The sequence below is a fragment of the Thermobia domestica genome, chromosome 9 (genome assembly GCF_964235325.1).
Source record: "Thermobia domestica chromosome 9, izTheDome1.hap1.1, whole genome shotgun sequence".
In the NCBI taxonomy this organism is placed as follows: Eukaryota; Metazoa; Arthropoda; class Insecta; order Zygentoma; family Lepismatidae; genus Thermobia; species Thermobia domestica.
This window is the reverse complement of record NC_137462.1, coordinates 55,188,208-55,205,273: the sequence shown is the minus strand read 5'-3', so window position 1 is coordinate 55,205,273 and position 17,066 is coordinate 55,188,208. Positions and strand designations below refer to the sequence as shown.

The window sequence follows — 17,066 nt, the reverse complement described above, 5'->3', positions numbered from 1 at the left end:
CCTGAAAATAATATGGACTTATCAGATGTGGTAGCTATTGGCTGCGATGGCACTAATGCTTATGTAGGGTCAAAAGGAGGAGTGATTCGAGTGCTCGAAAACTATTTAAGGAGTCCCTTGCAGTGGTGCATATGCTATTCCATTTCATTGAACTACCACCACATCGTCATTTACTAAAAGAAATCGATGGTGTAATTATTGGTCCGTACATTTTTACTGATTCTATTGGTAGATCATTCGTAAATTATGAAACAAATTCAATGTGTGGGTTTGAAAAGGTCTCCTCAGAACTTCCTACATTTTTTAATGTACGTGATGTCAGTTATGAACAAAGTACTTGTATGATATATGCAAATCTGTCATAAGTGGAGACTATGATAAAAGCCTAGCAGAAACTTGGAACCTGGGAAACTTGTGCATGCCCGCTGGTTAATAATGGCTCGTAGACTTTTGCGTCTATATATATCGTCAAATCCTTCAAGAGAGCTCAAAACTCTCCAAAGTTCGTGGTAAAATTATATGCACCAGTGTGGTTTAACATTAAATTCAAACCTCTTGTCAAATACGGAGCTAAGTATTTGTTCTTAATCATAAGACTTTCGCGATGTTTGCAAGAACCATACAAGACTTCTGTCAATAAAGTAATTTCCAGAAATGCATTACATGCGAATTCTGAAAATATTCTCATTGCTATGATTAGTGACGATAGATGAGCTACACGATACCTTGCTGCTAATAAAATCCTTCATACACGATACCTTGCTGCTAATAAAATCCTTCAATCTAGAAATCGGTGTAAACCTACTGAAATTCGTTCCTTCCAAGAGCCAGTCTTAAACTTACTGGAATGAGTGTAACATAACAGAACCGCCAATACCGACTTCTGTGACAGACGACAAATTTCAAGAAATTTGTTCTTCAGAAAATATACGTGTTGATATCCCAGAGATTCCATGTCATACGCAAGCAGTCGGAAAGATTAGTGAAAATAGTTAGTGAAGCTTCATCATCAGTATGTGGGGCATGAGAGAGAGATTTCTTTATTGGTTCCAAAATTCACTCGAGAATGCCTATTTTTGAGACAAAGTCGTAGTATATTGCACGAAGACGTGAATGAAACTTATGAAACATTCAATCTAATGTTCGCGGGGGGTGAGATGGCACTCGATGGCAACCACCTCCTCGTGGTGAGTTCTGGGTTGATGTAGCCTGTAACACAGAGTATGAACTTCGGTAGCTTTAGAAATCCACCTGGATACGTCCACGAATCTTAACACATTCAGCGAAGAGCTGCCTAATAATTATACATATACACTATAAACGTGTATTTATTTATAGTATTTATAAACTTAAGGCCCATTGCGACCTGGCTAAAATATACTTTATAGAAATGAAATTTCCCATGGTAAAGTACTACGATATGATACAACTTTTGCCCCATATCCAAATTCGAATTTATAAAAAATTGCAGGCCCATTGCGCTTCGTCTAAAAATTATTTTAGAGAATTAGAATTTTCCATGGTAAAGTACTACGATATGATGCAAGTTTTGTCCCCTATTCAAAATGGAATTTCGATTTTTTTTTTCTTTTTTTTTCACTCTATTCTGCCAGATACACTTCTTATAGTGAATGCATTAACCTTCTGTCTTGATTCCGTTATACACTTTGCAAATTGAAGTGTATGTTGTTTTATTGTTAGTTGCAGTCGAAGCACTGGTTGTCTTATTATCTTCCCGCCCTCTTTTGATTCCCTTCTGTATAAATTTTTTCCCTTACATCAAAAGAAACAGAAGTCAAGTAACTATCTTGCAAAGCACAAATTTATTTGTAGTTGCCCAACACATTGTTCCATGTTATGAGTGGAAAACTGTCTCATCAAACATAAATCTACTATACGCAGGTGTTTCGAACAGAGTATAGAGTTAGATCCGGAGACTTAGGAAACATGTTTTAATGTTTAGCTCTTCTGCGAACATACGCACAAGAACTTTGCTCAACCTGAAAACAGTCTAATATCTTGCGGTCTGCAAGTTTTCCTCTTATACTCCAGTCGTCACCGGTTCATTATTACCAAAACAGCTAGTAGATTCTTCACAGCTCACAGAAAAATATTCTTCTATCGATAATTCATGAATGCCTTTGACGTAATTGTTTGATTAATCATTACTTGTATCACTAAATTCTTCATTAGTCATTTTCCCTTATCTGTAATTCGACTGTAACATTTTCTGACTTAAAAGGTATTGCAGTATTCATGTTTGACCTGAAAGTTTCGGCGAAAACATCATGTAACTTGATACGAAGGGGTATCGTAAAGTTTTAATTATAACGAGGAAGGTATTAAAATATGATTATGAAATTTTGTCAGTGTTATGCTAACGAAATTAACTTCTAATGATTGTTTATTTTTTACAGGGTGTGCCGATAGTGACCAAAGTGCAATATGTATAAGATTGAGACTCGCAGTGTGATAAAGTTCCTGCATTTGAAGAATAATAATTCCAAACAAATATATTTTGATCTCCGGATCATACTGATATATCCAAGTTTCATCCATGGTTACCAGACGCCTGAAAAATCCTCTTCATTGTTTTCTATGTGCGTCAACATCTGTTGGGAAAGGTCACGCCGTGCTTGCTTCTGAAAAGGAGAAACCCATTGCACAGATACCCTAGATATGTGAAGTTCGTCGTGGATAATTTTTCTCACACTACCATAACTGAGACCACTCTCATTCACAATCGTTTGAATGGTTACATGTCTGTCTTCGAGGATTAAACACTCCTCTTTCTTCACAGTGACCACGGCGTCCGGCAGGGATGATCTTCCAGGTCTTGAGTCGTTTATGAGGGACATATGACCAGTTTGGAATTTCCTTTTCCACTTTACAATGGCGTCAGAAGATGCACAATCATCGCCATACACAGCCTTCATGTCGTCATCAATTTGTCTGGCATCATTACCCTTCAAATGCAGGAACTTTATCACACTGCTACCCTCAATCTTATCCATCTTGAACTTGGCTCACTTTTGGCACACCCTGTAAAAAATGATAATCATTAGGAGCTAACTTCATTAGCATATAAAAACCAAACACAACACTGACAATATTTCATTGTCATATCTTAATAACTTCCTGGTGATAATTAAAACCCTTACGATACCCTTGTACATTGAATTTTGAGTTGATGATGATATGAAAAAAGGTACAGAACTAGTTACGAATTATCTAAAACTGCAAACATCAGAATTTGTGAACAATGGAAATGAAAGGGATTATATTTATAAAGGTCAACATGACCCCTGTAATGAATCTAAGCTTAAAAAATCTAATTACCGAAAAGAGTGTTCAAGTCTACGAATAAGTGAAAAGTAACTGAAATAAAAAGTCATAACACTCACGAAAATATGTTCAAAACTTTCCGAAATAAGGAAAAATAATTTTCCAAAGGTGTTAACATGACCTCTGCGACACTTCTAGTGTTAATCGACATTAAGACAATAATAATAAAAAGATATAGTTCACATTTTGTTTTAAGTCCATCTTCAGAAGCGGAAGAACGACATTACAGTACACTGTACACTGCATGTTAAAAGCAAGTAATTTTGTAGTTTTATCTTCAAAAACAGAGACGCTTTAAAAGGGAGGGCCGCGGTGCCTCGGTGGTCGAGAGTTCTTCTCTCGTGCACGGAGTCCTTGGTTCGATCCCAGCTTGCGCCAAGTGAGCTTTGTGGTGGACAAACGCCGTGTGCGTGGGTTTTCTCATGGTTCTCCCATTTCCTCCCACTTTCTTCATTTCATTCATTTGTCATCATCACCTTCTTTAGCCTAGCCGGCATAACCGTAGGACGTAAAACGTAAAGATTTCATTCTTATTTCGTTTTAAGAGAGAGGAAAGGTACTTACGAGGATAAATATAAGGCTGGTTGGATCACTGTAAGTTAAAACTGAGGGTTGGAAAAACATCGATTTCTTCAGAAGCGGAACTATTAAGATTTTCAGATGCGGAACTATTAAGATTTTAAACTTTTGTCATGGTTGTCCACGAATTCTACAGGTGACCACTTGCTGCAGAAACAGCAGACAAAAGAGGAAATGAAATATATATATATATATATATATATATATATATATATATATATATATATATATATATATATAAATCCTTCGAACAAGTAGTCCATATAAGCCTCATATACGACTATCCTTACGAACTGTCAAAAGCTGCGTAAATTGCATGTCTTAATTTAAGATTTTACAAACTAAATTTTGGGAACAAACCGATAACGCAACTTTCTCAAATAGAAATTATCATTACTTAGTTAATGTGAGTAGCGAATTCTAGCCTAGATCGGTAGTAAGTAAGTTTCTCTCAGAAAAAGTAAGTTAGTTTCTCTCCAATAATTTCTATGCAATTAAGTTTTGAATATTCTAGTCAACTGTGTTGTATACGCAGTAATTAATGTCACAATCTGGTATCACTGAGGTAGCACTTACTTAATTTCTGCTAGTGATGTGTGCCGAGGGATTATTATTTCGAGATTCGGTAACGACATGAGAAATAGTTAAGATGCTAAATATTTCAGTCGAACGTGTTTTTAATATTCGTCATGAATATTTAGATATGAGGAAGCTGTCGGCAAGATGAATTCCTTAATTGCTCACTGTTGATGAAAAGCTGAAAGCTGTTGATGAAAGTTCCAATATATTTGTAGTATCAAAATTAAATTCCAGTATAATTCAAGTATTTCCAGTATCAGTAGACACACTGTTACTGCACAAATATCGTCTATTTTATGCAAATTTGAGATTTTTCACTTGTGTCCTTCCTGAGATACTTGATGCTGAAAATATTCGATTTTCGAAAATTCGCAATGTTTAAAAATTTTCAAAAAATCAAGCATACGGTTCTCAGGTCTGAAACTTGTTTGGGACGTTGTCTATTAACTAGTCTCTATGTAGACGAAAAATTGAAGGCGAGTTATTTATTTCGTTTCAAATTGTACATTCCAAAATGGTCATTTCTAGGTTTCTAACCTTGATGTTCAGAGCGTTTCTTATCTACGTCCTAAGTACGTCTCAATGTGCATAGAACATAGCATGTTGTCCATTGTTGTGCATTCCATTATCTTTCATATGGTTTTGGTTTAAACTCGTTATCTTTAAAACCTAACAAGTTACAGCGTTTAACGGAATCCTCTGAAAAGTGCAAAATACGCGCACGTGCCTATACAAAATGGCCGCTACAAACAAACCTGTGCGGCTAAAAAATAAATGAATATCCGTTTTCAACCCCCTGAATGTGGTACAATCTTAAATAATAATAATAATAATAATAATAATAATAATAATTAAATAAATAAATAAATAAATAAATTTGTCAGCAACCTTTGACCTGGAAATCGGTTGATTTCATTTGGATTGCCCCGTATGGCTACAAACTCGTTCGCAAAGTGGTTTTAGCTTTCAGAAATTCTATGGGTATTAAAAATGTCACTATAAGCCGAGGATATATGAATGAGTTATAGCGGAAAAGTGGACTCAAGTAAATTCCTTTAACAAAAAGAGACTGAAAACATAGAAAAGACGATTGTTTTAAGACTGCTTTTGTTTTCACAAAATATTCATTAAATTTTTAGTATTTTGCAACATAAAATTAACCTAACATAAAAATTTGCAGAATATATAGAAAATTCCCAGACTGCTCCAAAATTTACAAATTCCCTGACTTTTTCCGGTTCTTTGGCTTTTCCAGACTAGTAAACACCCTGAGTACGTGCATAATTAACAAATCATTTCCCAACCAAAAACTGCTACTCGACAATTAAAAGGTCGAATAAAGGATATTATTACTAGTGAATCTGCCTGACAAACACTGGATAATTTCAAATCACTATGCAGATACTATGAATTCAGGAACACTTTAAACAATTTTGGGATCAAATTTACGATTCTAGATCTATGAATCTCTCAATATTAAATTTTCCCGGTTTCCCGAAAAAAAAAAAAAACCTTAAGATCAACATACGTAACGAATTCCTGATAGGGATTAATACGAATTCCTTTGTATTAAACCATACTGAACAAGGATGCACAAGGATGTCCGAGAGAACGTTTAAATAACTGGGTACCTCTAGGTATTTCTCCTTGTTATCAGTGTTATGACCGGCATGCTATTCAGGAAAATTTCATCTATTTCGACATTAAAGACGAGGGGATGTAATAAGCAGAGTTTGATACGCATATTTTTCATCTTCTTGCCGATCGCATAATTTTCTTCCCTTTTGACTAGTGAAGATAATAATATTAGTGGTTTGCACTCAAGTTACGTACTATGTACTTCTTTGGACCATTGACGACCATGACACGAGAGCCACAACAGATCATCTTTGAATATACTAATTAAAGTCTGTACTCTAACTGAAAATTATAGTTACTAAAAACCTAATTAAGTACCTCAATCACACAAGTACTAATTAAACAAAATATAGACTTCACTTCAGCCAGCTGGCATAGTCGAGAGGTCTAAGGTATTAGGTTGTCACTTGTTCCGTGTAATATCGTTGTAATATATATATATAATCTAATATACTACTTTCCAAAGCTGTGCTACATTTTTATAAATAAATTACAACTTTTTTTCTTTTCTAATCCATAATCTTGAGCAGAAAGCAATACAGAAAGCATTAACCTTCAACACTGGTACTATACCACTTCGAACAGCAAGAGTCATTATTTAAGAAAATAATTCGCCACTACATTATTTATCAATACTAATGAAATAACAAAAATAAAATAATGCATATTTTGCGTTGTATGACAACTGTATGGGCTCTACATTCATTGCTGTCAGTATAAAGAACATACTTTGTAAACCATTGCGAGAATGTAACGTTTGCTTTCTCTTTAATAATTAATGAATTAACTTTATCACACTTAAGGATCACCGCAAGAAACAAGTAAGTTCTGCAATTAATTAATATTCCTGAAATTTTCCACAGAGAGGATCTGTCGAAATTATCATTGGCAAATGTGAGAAATATAATCTTTCATTAATTATGTTTCAATGCTAACATGATTACAATAGTGTTCACGTATCAAGACGTTACTACTACAGAAGAATTCTTTTGACATGACCTCATATGTGTTCGCAAATTCCACTTCTGAGCAAATCTCTTTCCACATAAAGCACACACAAGTTTACGAACTCCTTTGTGCAGTTTTAGGTGTGTGGTCAAATTGTAGTCACGAGCAAATTTTCGACCACAAATCTCACATACAAATGGCTGTTCACCTGTGTGGGTTGTCATATGAAGTTTAAGAGTATAAATACTAGACAGCTTTGTACCACAAACTTCACATTCTTTGCATTCTTTTGATTTAGTGTGGTTCTTCACATGCATTGATAAAAATCGTTTTCTTACCTCTTTCCCACAAACTTTACAACAAAGGAAACTTCGGTTATGATTGCGTATATGATCATATAATTTTCTTCGTGAAACGAAATTTCTGTTACATTCAAGACAACTATACTTTGCAACCCCTACATGTTCTTCCATATGGTGTTTCAAACGGTTCCTTAATATTTTTATATTACACACTTCACATTTCACACTATATTTGTCTTTTCTGTGAACATACCGAATATGATTTTCTAGTACATCCTTTGATAAAAATGATTTGTCACAAATTTTGCAAACAAAGTCTCTGGTACGTGTATCTGAATGTACAATCAAATGTCGGTTCAAAAGGTAACTTTCAGAGAAACTCCTAGGACAGTGTGAGCATTTAAATCCCTCCATATTATGCTTCTTAATCATATGACTCCTCCAATATCTGGGTTTTTTAAACTTCTCTCCACATACAGTACAACCTTCTCTCCAGTACCATATTTCTGGAATTTTGTCTTCAATTCTGAAAGATAATATACACTTAATAATAAATGAGATTTCAGTTTAAAATTACATCATTGTATTACGAAAGGAAGCTCTATACATATAACGGTGTTTGTTTACTAAATGTTGTATTATTGATGATTACTCATGACTTCGCCTTGTCTCATTCGTGATTCTAGAACTCGAAATTTAACGTAAGTATATTACAACTGTACAAAATTCAATATTGTAATATCCCGCACATGCCTCTGTTTACGAACAGCCAATACATGCTAACATTTATAAACATCGACCATTTGGGTCCTACTACGAATTACTACAGTGACAGATGACAGGAAGACCACCGACACCATCGGTCATGTGACGACGAAGGACCACGAGTGCCACTGCCACACTGGAGCAGCTATAATACCAATAGGATTACAGCGACTACTATCAATTCCTGGATGGTCAAATTCTCTTTTGTCAGCTGCAGTGGAACTCTAGGCCTTTATTCCCGATTGGCATGCAGTGGAGCTCTAGGCCTTCATTCCCGCTTGGCATGTAGTGGAGCTCTAGGCCCTCATTCCCGCTCTGCATGTAGTGAAGCTCTAGGCCTTCATTCCCGCTTGGCATGTAGTGGAGCTCTAGGCCTTCATTCCCGCTTGGCATGTAGTGGAGCTCTAGGCCTTCATTCCCGCTTGGCATGTAGTGAAGCTCTAGGCCTTCATTCCCGTTTGGCATGCAGTGGAGCTCTAGGCCTTCATTCCCGCTTGGCATGTAGTGGAGCTCTAGGCCTTCATTCCCGCTTGGCTTGCAGTGGAGCCTTGTCGGGACCCTTACCTCTCTCCCTGCTTTCAGTAGAGCATTGAGGGATTCCATATCACAGAACCATTCAGCTTTCAGTAGAGCTTCGTTGTAGTCCTTGCCCACTTAACTTGCAGTGGAGCTTAGAGAATTGAGTGTCCTACCTCTCCTCACTTAGCTTGCTTCGTGAGAAATAATTTCCAAGATCGTCAGATCTAGGGGACGCCTATTCCCACCCAAACATGAGAGAATTTGTACTTATTTTGTATTATACTGCTTTAGAACGGAATTTTGTGATAAGATTTGGCAGTGAGAGAAAACAACTCCCGAGTACAATTGTTCTACCTTAGCTCTACTTAAGTGAATTTTACAGTATTTTCCCTCCAGTTCCCCGCAGACTATTATGCCGTCTCATCGGTAGCGAAATATTGGATATTGTTTACAATATTTTAAACAGTTTATGAGATTTTTATTTAAACTTTGTTGAAATAAACACGATTCATAATACTAGTAAGATTCATAACAAAGAAATTCTTTAAATATTATTATAGTACGTAAACAGTATGTTACGATAAACAATGAATAATTGTAAAAGAATATGGTAATAAAGAAGATGGTTATAAAACTTCTTTTGTTTTAAAAAAAAATATTAACGGACTCCAATGTAAGTTCTAAATGGTAGAAAATAAAAGCGCTAAAAAGCATATAATAATAATGAGGCAAACTAATTCATTACCATGATCTTTAAAAAAAGTTTTGAAGTCTGTACCAAGCCAAACAAATATAAAATTACTTTGGATGAAAATTTTATGAGGCACCGATGTATTTGGCTTGGCATAGATTTCCGAATTTTTATATATAACGGCACTGAATTATTTGAAGCTTGTAAACACTTTATTATTACCTGCTTTCTAGCACTTTAATCATTTCGTATTTTTCAGCATTTTTGTTCTAGTACGTTAATATTTTTTTCTTTTTAAGTTTTTGTTTTCTGCTTTTTAGTGCATTCTTGAAGTCGGTTATTTTTCTTTTAAGTTTATTTAATTTTTCATTTTTTTTCGTTACCGCAGTAGTTAGATACCTAAATTGACTCAATCTCATCTCTACTAACGGTTTATCAGTAACATATATATCTCGAAGATAAGAATTTACGCCATTTTGGGCGAGATGAGAATTCTCGTCTATCCTAATCCTATTTCGCGTAAAACAGTGACGCAGAAATTATTGTACTCGATTAATTGCATTTCTGGCGGCGCCAGTGTGCCCAGATCGCCTAACACACGTTAAAATATACTGTCTTCTACAGCATTTTGTTCTAAGACTTTCATAGTAAGTGAATTGACTAATTAAACTGATGGACATGGTGTTTGTGGGATAGAATCTACAAGAAACGGCTCTGTTGATGTATGGTAAATACTTCGTACACGTAAGTGTTTTAGGAGAACTTATATTAAAATGCTATTAATAAGTGAAAGACCTACAAAATACTAATGAAATACTGCCGCATCAGACTCCGCAAATTTTGTGCTGCGTCGACACAAATTGCTAGTGAATAATGCACCTGAAAATAATTGTTGATTTCATTTAGGATTTACTCTTTGTGTTTTCTCTTTTTTCCGATCGCGATACGATAAAAGCCTCTCGTGTATTCGCATTATTGCTACAACTAGTACTGGTGTCTTAATGTTATGTGATGGTCTTCTGTGTTTTTGCAGATGGACACCCCGAAATTATGTAGAGCTGAATTCGAGGTTACTGTTTGGAACATGTGTCACAGAGTTTTCACTTTTAATGCTCTCTCCTCACAAGTTAATATTTTACGTAATTTGACAATACCATGGTCGATTTCTCTGTTATTATCAAAATGTCAGAAGCATAAAGAATATGTTAATGGACTACAAAATTCACAAAACTGAATTAGTGTTTATAACTGCCTGGTTGTCACTGGAGGAAAGTGGTTGAACAATTTTGTACAAGATAATGAACTTCCATTTTCACCTCATTTTAACATATATAGGAAAGATCGTGAATCCACTAGGCGTGGTGGTGTTACGGTTGTGTAAACAATCAATGGACCTGCAAAGTAAGTTACGAAAGAACAAATTGTGTAATATTACTAAAGATAAGAGAGAGTTCCTTGGTTGTTACTATAGGCGATACAAAAACTTATCCTTAAATATCTTGGAAAGTTGCAGAGATTCTGTATTAGCAACTCTTTCTTCAAGCGATGTGGTCTTAATGGGTGATTTTAATTTGTCCACTGATTGGATATGACCTGATATGAGGGTTGGTAAGTGTGGAAATGATAACTGGTTTTTAGATACATTTATTCATGGTCTGTGCTTACGTCAATATATGTTCAACACGCACGTGGACAGTAACCTGGATTATGTTGTCTGCTGTACGAACTTCTATCAGAAAATTTAGTCCTCCGAAACATGTTAATAGACTGAGGAAGAGGACTCCATGGGATGACATCTGTCGTGCCTTAGATCTTTTTCCATGGTGTCTGTTGGAAAATAGTACTATCGATGATACTACAGCGCATCTTATTCATGCCATTGTAGCTGCTGTCGAAGACCTTGTTCCCGAAAAAAAAAAAAGTTATCTAAATTTCCTTTTTTGTCTGATGCTGAGATTTGGTCTAGTCTTAAAAACAAGAAGCTCGCGTTTTCACTCAGGAAACAACATCCAAACCAGTTTACTTATATTAGTTTCTCGCAAGATCGTCGATATGCCAAGTTCCTACTCAGAAAAAATACAATAATTATGTTTCCAACATTGCAATTTCGTTTTGTTCGAAATCTAACAGCTTCTAGTCTCTCAAAAACTCAAGGAGAAATAAAACTAGTATACCCAAGAACGTCAACTATGCTGGCAGCACTGTTACTGAAGAACAGAGAGATGAATAATTCAATGATTTCTACACAAATTTCTCCACCCAGAGTTCCTAATCCTCTTGCTGATCCTGACGCTATTTGTTCGCATTCTCTATCCTCGATTTCTACTATACCCGCTAAAGTGAAGTCGCTCTGTCAGCTCTACCTACCCATCGTGCTCTTGAACCTGACAATATTTGTACAATGTTCCTTCGCAATATAGCCGCGTCAGTTGCTTACCCTTTGGCTTTTCTATTTAACAGTTGTTTTACAGAAGACATTTTCCCCCAACTTTGGAAACAGGCTAACATTATTACAATTTATATATCTGGTACTAAAACTGATATATGTTCTTATAGACCCATTTCTCTTTCTCCACTGTCAATTTTTTGCGAGAAAATCATAAAGGACAGATTTTACAAGTCCACAGCCCCTTATTTGAAAATCGCACAGCATGACTTCCTGCAACAGAAATCATGCCTTACCAACCTATCACAATTTCTTATTCATGTTACAGATTGTGTTTTGCGAACTTCTCAACTGGATGTAAATATACTTAGATTTCTCAAAAGCTTTAGATAAAATTGAAATCCATCTGCTTCTACACAAGCTCTCCAAAAGATCTAATCTTTATTACAAATTCCTGTCTTTACTAAAAGATTATCTTACTGATCCTATGCAACGTGTTGTTCTGCCACATACATCATCCAAATTTGTCCCAGTTCTTCCTGGGGTTTTTTCAAGATAATATACCAGGACCATTGCTATATCTTCTTTACAGGGATAATCTCCCTTCCTTCCTTTCTTTACCATCTACGAACATTGTTCTCTTTGCTGATGATTGTAAAGCTTTCCATAAAATCTCCACCATAGACGATGCCCTACGACGTCAACAAATTTTCACTAAACCTATTGACTGATGTGAACTTGGAATGTAAAACTGAACCCTCAAAAATATTATATCTTTGAAGAAAAATAAAATGTATCACACATATTATATTAATAATTGTCCTATTGAAAGAGTCGTGAAACATAAAGACCTCGGAACAGTATTCGATAAGAAACATTCGCTAATCATATCACTGTTACGGTGAATACTAGGTACTATAAGAATACTGGGTATTCTTTCACATTTACTGAAATCTGCGATCTCAAATCACTCAGTATTTTCTGCAAAATTTTCGTATCTCCTAAAATTAAATATGCTCACCGATAAGGAATATGCCTGTAGTTTAAAAGTTATCCTGTTTTGATTCTGTTCTTATCTTTTTTTTCGCCATTCTTCAACAAGAGTTCCTTCAGTACGTAGCCTCAATTAAACAAAGCTCCTAACCAAACTTAATATACAGACTCCATTTACTCGACGGATGGTGGCCAACTTCCTGCTTCTCCATAAAATAATCAATGGAAAAACTGACTCCAAATTATTGGTTTCTGTTTTTAATTTTCGTGAACCTTCTCGCCTTACTCGCAGCCATACGTTACTAACATATGTAACACCCAAACTATCAATTACACAACGTTCTTTGTACTTCAGGCATCATTGTACAATAGTTTATCGTTCGATGTTGATATTTTTGACTCCGAAAATCGTTTTAGAAACTAACTACAGTCTTTGTAAATATGGTACACATTTTATATATATATTATTGTTGTTGTTTCTTATATATTTTGTTTCATTGTAAAATGGACACTAGATCTGTATGTGAAACATACATAAATAAAAAAATAACCATTATCACTACGAAACTGTGATATTATAAACACTTTGGAAGGACTCTACACTATTTATTAATCTCTACTAAAGATTATATACGAAAATGGATAACCTAATTTCAATATTAGTAGTTCTTGTCAGTTATACTAATAGAAATGATTGATTTTTAAAAATAAGTAAAATTATTGGAGCTGTTTTGTAGTAAATAGTTTACAATTAACACTTTTCAGTATATTATTACCCTCATTCTTGAAGAAAGAGCTGAAAGTCGAAGAGCTACTCTATAGATTCTCATGAAGGTCTTACAAATCGGGCATCTAGAAATGTTAACATATCAAAGGATGAACAGAAAAATAGAAGACAAGCGGACAAACTGATATCAAAAATATCTTTTTCACCGTATAAGCCATGAAATTTATAGAAAAGTTCGTTTCTACAAGTCGTCCATGGGTTCATTTCCACTCTAATGTATCTGATATATTTCGGATTCTGCCATGTAGGTTGGCAACTTGGGACGACTTAGTCTTGTTAACTTGCTCTTCAACTGTTCATATGTAAGATTCCCCAATGTATTTTGATTTTTTAATTGAAGAACTTAAGTCCAATACAATGTCCAGTAAGTATATAGAAAGCAACTACTCCTTTTTCTCCGCCGTCAATAACTGGAGTAGTGTCGAATGATCAAATAACATTAAGAAATGATCGGGATTTTCGGTTATTTGTCCGGAGTACTTCGTTAAATATGGGATATTAAAAGGAGTCTAGAATCCTGTTCGGGCATATTTTCTGTATCTGTGTTCTTGCTGGATCTAGTTTGTGGAATAAAGTTCTGCCAGATCAATTTTATTTATACTTTTAGGAGAAGAGAAACAAAAACACAGTCTACAAAGCCTATAGTATGTACCTAGTAAGTTGTAAGTCCATTTTTTGATTAATATAAAGATTGTCCGGTAGAGGAGTGTGCAATTCAATCTGTTCGGATTGAGTCCGACGCTTGTACCATGTAAAAATATCCTGCTTGGGCTGTAGGTATAGCAAATTAGTTGACGGTATTTGGGCTTTTCTCTCCCAACCTTTTAATATCAAAATCCAGTTACATACAAATATAATACTAATCACTATAACCAGGCATGGGCTGCCAACCAGACATTTATGAAGCCAAGTGGATAGTTGGCGAAACTGTTATACGTTAAAATTTTTAACAACAAATGTATTGTTTCGCTCAGCGAGTAGTTTTAATCGGATTTAAGTCTACTAAAACAAAGCTTGTACAATGCAAAATAAAGAAAAAAGCAAGCTTTTCATCCTACATACAAATGTTGGATAAAAGGTAGTAATAACATTTTTTTTTTTTTTTTTTTTAAGTCAGAGGGCTATGTCCAATCATTATACCTAGTTATATCATAAATACTGTCACAAGTTTGAATGTGAATAACACAGAGTATTAACACTACGAAAATTTATTTTGGTTATGTTTTACATTGATATGTTGTACACTTGACGCACGAATCATTTTTCGAAATGTTCCCCCTTGGCCTTTATGCAGGCACGAAGTTTTTCCGGCCACTGATCAATGGCATTACGCACCACGTACATGAGACAATTGTTCACTGCTCGGGTCAAGGATTGTTTCAGACTGTCGACAGATGGATGCCATTTATGGCAGACCTTTGCCTGAAGGACTGCCCAAAGTTTGTAGTGCAACGGGTTAAGGTCCGGGATGCTAGAAGACCAATCAGCGGTACAAATGAAGTCAGGGACGTTCCGTGCCAGCCAGTCCTGGGTTGTTTTCGCTTTGTGGCCTGGAGCGGAATCCTGCTGGAAGGTCCACCTTTCTCCAGGGAATATGGTAGCAGACAGTGGTTTCACTATAGATGTTAGCACTGTGTCCTGGTACATCTTGGCAGATGTTTTAACACCTTGTTCGCAAAAATGCAGATCGGTTGTGCCTGAGTAGCTCACTCTCCACCAAACCATCCTGAAGCAGGATGATGTGCCCTCTGAACCCTTGGAGCTGCCTCAGCAGCTGCAGTAGATGACGTGGCATACACACTGTCATTTTGGGCGTTTTAGATTTGATCAATTGTGAACATCTTTTCGTCAGTGAACAGAATCTTTGTGCAGACTGTTGGCGTAACGCCGCAACAGTCTCTTTGATTTAAGGACCCTCTGCGACATTAATGTTTGGGACAGAAAGTGACCAGTCCGCCTCTTATACGCCCGTAGATGTAGGTCACTCCTGAGCACACGAGACATGGAATTTCTGGTGATGTTCATCTCAGCAGCCATTACACTTTGTGTTCGAACAGGATTTCTTTGAATTCTTACTGCGACTACTTTCTGGACCTGCGGGATTCGTATCCTTCGTGGTCTTCCACTTCTTGCGCGGTCAGCTGCCGTTCCAGTCTCGGTGTATCGCTGTATGGCGCAATACACGAATCTCCTGCTGATTTTTAGGGGTTTCAGGAGTTTGAAAATCTCACCTGCTGTCTTCCCGACCTTGTGTAGTGCAATTACTGCTACACGATTTTCGTAATCGCCCCACTCCATCAGAACTCAATACAATATCAACGTATGTCATGAACAGTCAAACACACACTACATGCATCTTCCGCTTTATACACAGATGGCTACACTGTGCCACTCCGGATGCCTACAGCGCCACTCCAAACTTTGTGACATTACTTACGATATAACAAGGTACGATTTCCGTAGGTGATAAAGGAATGTGGGGGGTGACGATGCGTGGCGAGTGGCAACGAATTTGTGTTATTCAATCAAAAGCATCAGTGTCGTAAAAAAGTGGATGCACCATAACAATATGTTTCGGAAAGACGAACAACGTGTGGGGATCAAGATTGAAGTTGCACTTGGGTGAAGTGCAAAAACAATGTTTTCAGGGACTTCGTGACAATTTTCACGCCAAAATGAAGGAAATACTTCGCCGGAAGCACTAGAACACACGAGAAACCATCATCCGTCCCATATGGTGGTCCATACAGGACACCGACAAAGATTGACACCTTATAAGGTACGACGCCTTCTATACGTGTGGCAGAAGGCGATAATGGGAGGCAATTACACTGAAGGAATATAACTGATGTTCTGTGCTTAAATCCAGCTAAGAATTATAACAATGGGGGTTGCAATTACTTTTTATCCAGTTCCTGTATATAACTATTTCCAATTTACATTTAAAAAAAAAGTGTATTGCTTATTAGATATTTTTCTATATACTATAGATTGTAAGTAAATAATTGTCTCAGCAAAACGAAAGTGGTACATTGAAAGTTACGATAATTTCATCTATTTGTGGGTGTAGAATTCGGCTGAAGTGAGGAAACATATGATTAGGTGTTCGTCTAACTTAGACGATGAAAAGGAACCTTAAACTGCAATCAAATGATCGAACTTCATTCTATGGCTTATAAGTAAATATAGTGCTCTGTTTAAAGACAGAAATGTGATAGATTTTGTGTTTAAAAATTGTGAAAAGAGTGTTGGAGCAACTAGTCCTCTCTTTTCACAAGGCTGAATATACTCAGGTTCTACCTGTAGATTCCATAGTGAGATAGAATACAAGACTTGGTCAATTTAAAATGATTTTTTTGCAAATAAGAGAAGCAGCGTTATATTAGAAGAACAAATCTTAGCTCGTATGTCAATACCATCCCCTCACTACCCATCTGTCTTCCACCATATCATTTTTCTGTGAAATCGAAGGTGGTTTGCAAATTAATGGAGATTTTCTCTGAGAGAGGAAAGAGTCATTAACATGACGACGTG

The 17,066-nt window shown here is 36.0% G+C and overlaps 1 protein-coding gene across 6 annotated transcripts in view; it reads right to left on the bottom strand.

Moving 5' to 3' along the window:
- Positions 1-17,066, bottom strand: part of LOC145694660 (uncharacterized) — a 104,344-nt gene that overhangs the window by 15,178 nt on the left and 72,100 nt on the right. For 2 of the 6 annotated variants that reach the window (XM_081771107.1, XM_081771108.1), the window contains exon 7: positions 6,628-7,917. The exons of 2 other annotated variants lie outside the window; for them this stretch is intronic. In XM_081771107.1, coding sequence (XP_081627233.1) covers positions 7,101-7,917 — 817 coding nt within the window. In that variant the 3' untranslated portion in view covers positions 6,628-7,100. Of the gene's footprint in view, positions 1-6,627; positions 7,918-17,066 lie in introns of those variants that run through there. 2 more of the 6 variants (XM_081771110.1, XM_081771105.1) reach the window with 2 other exon arrangements.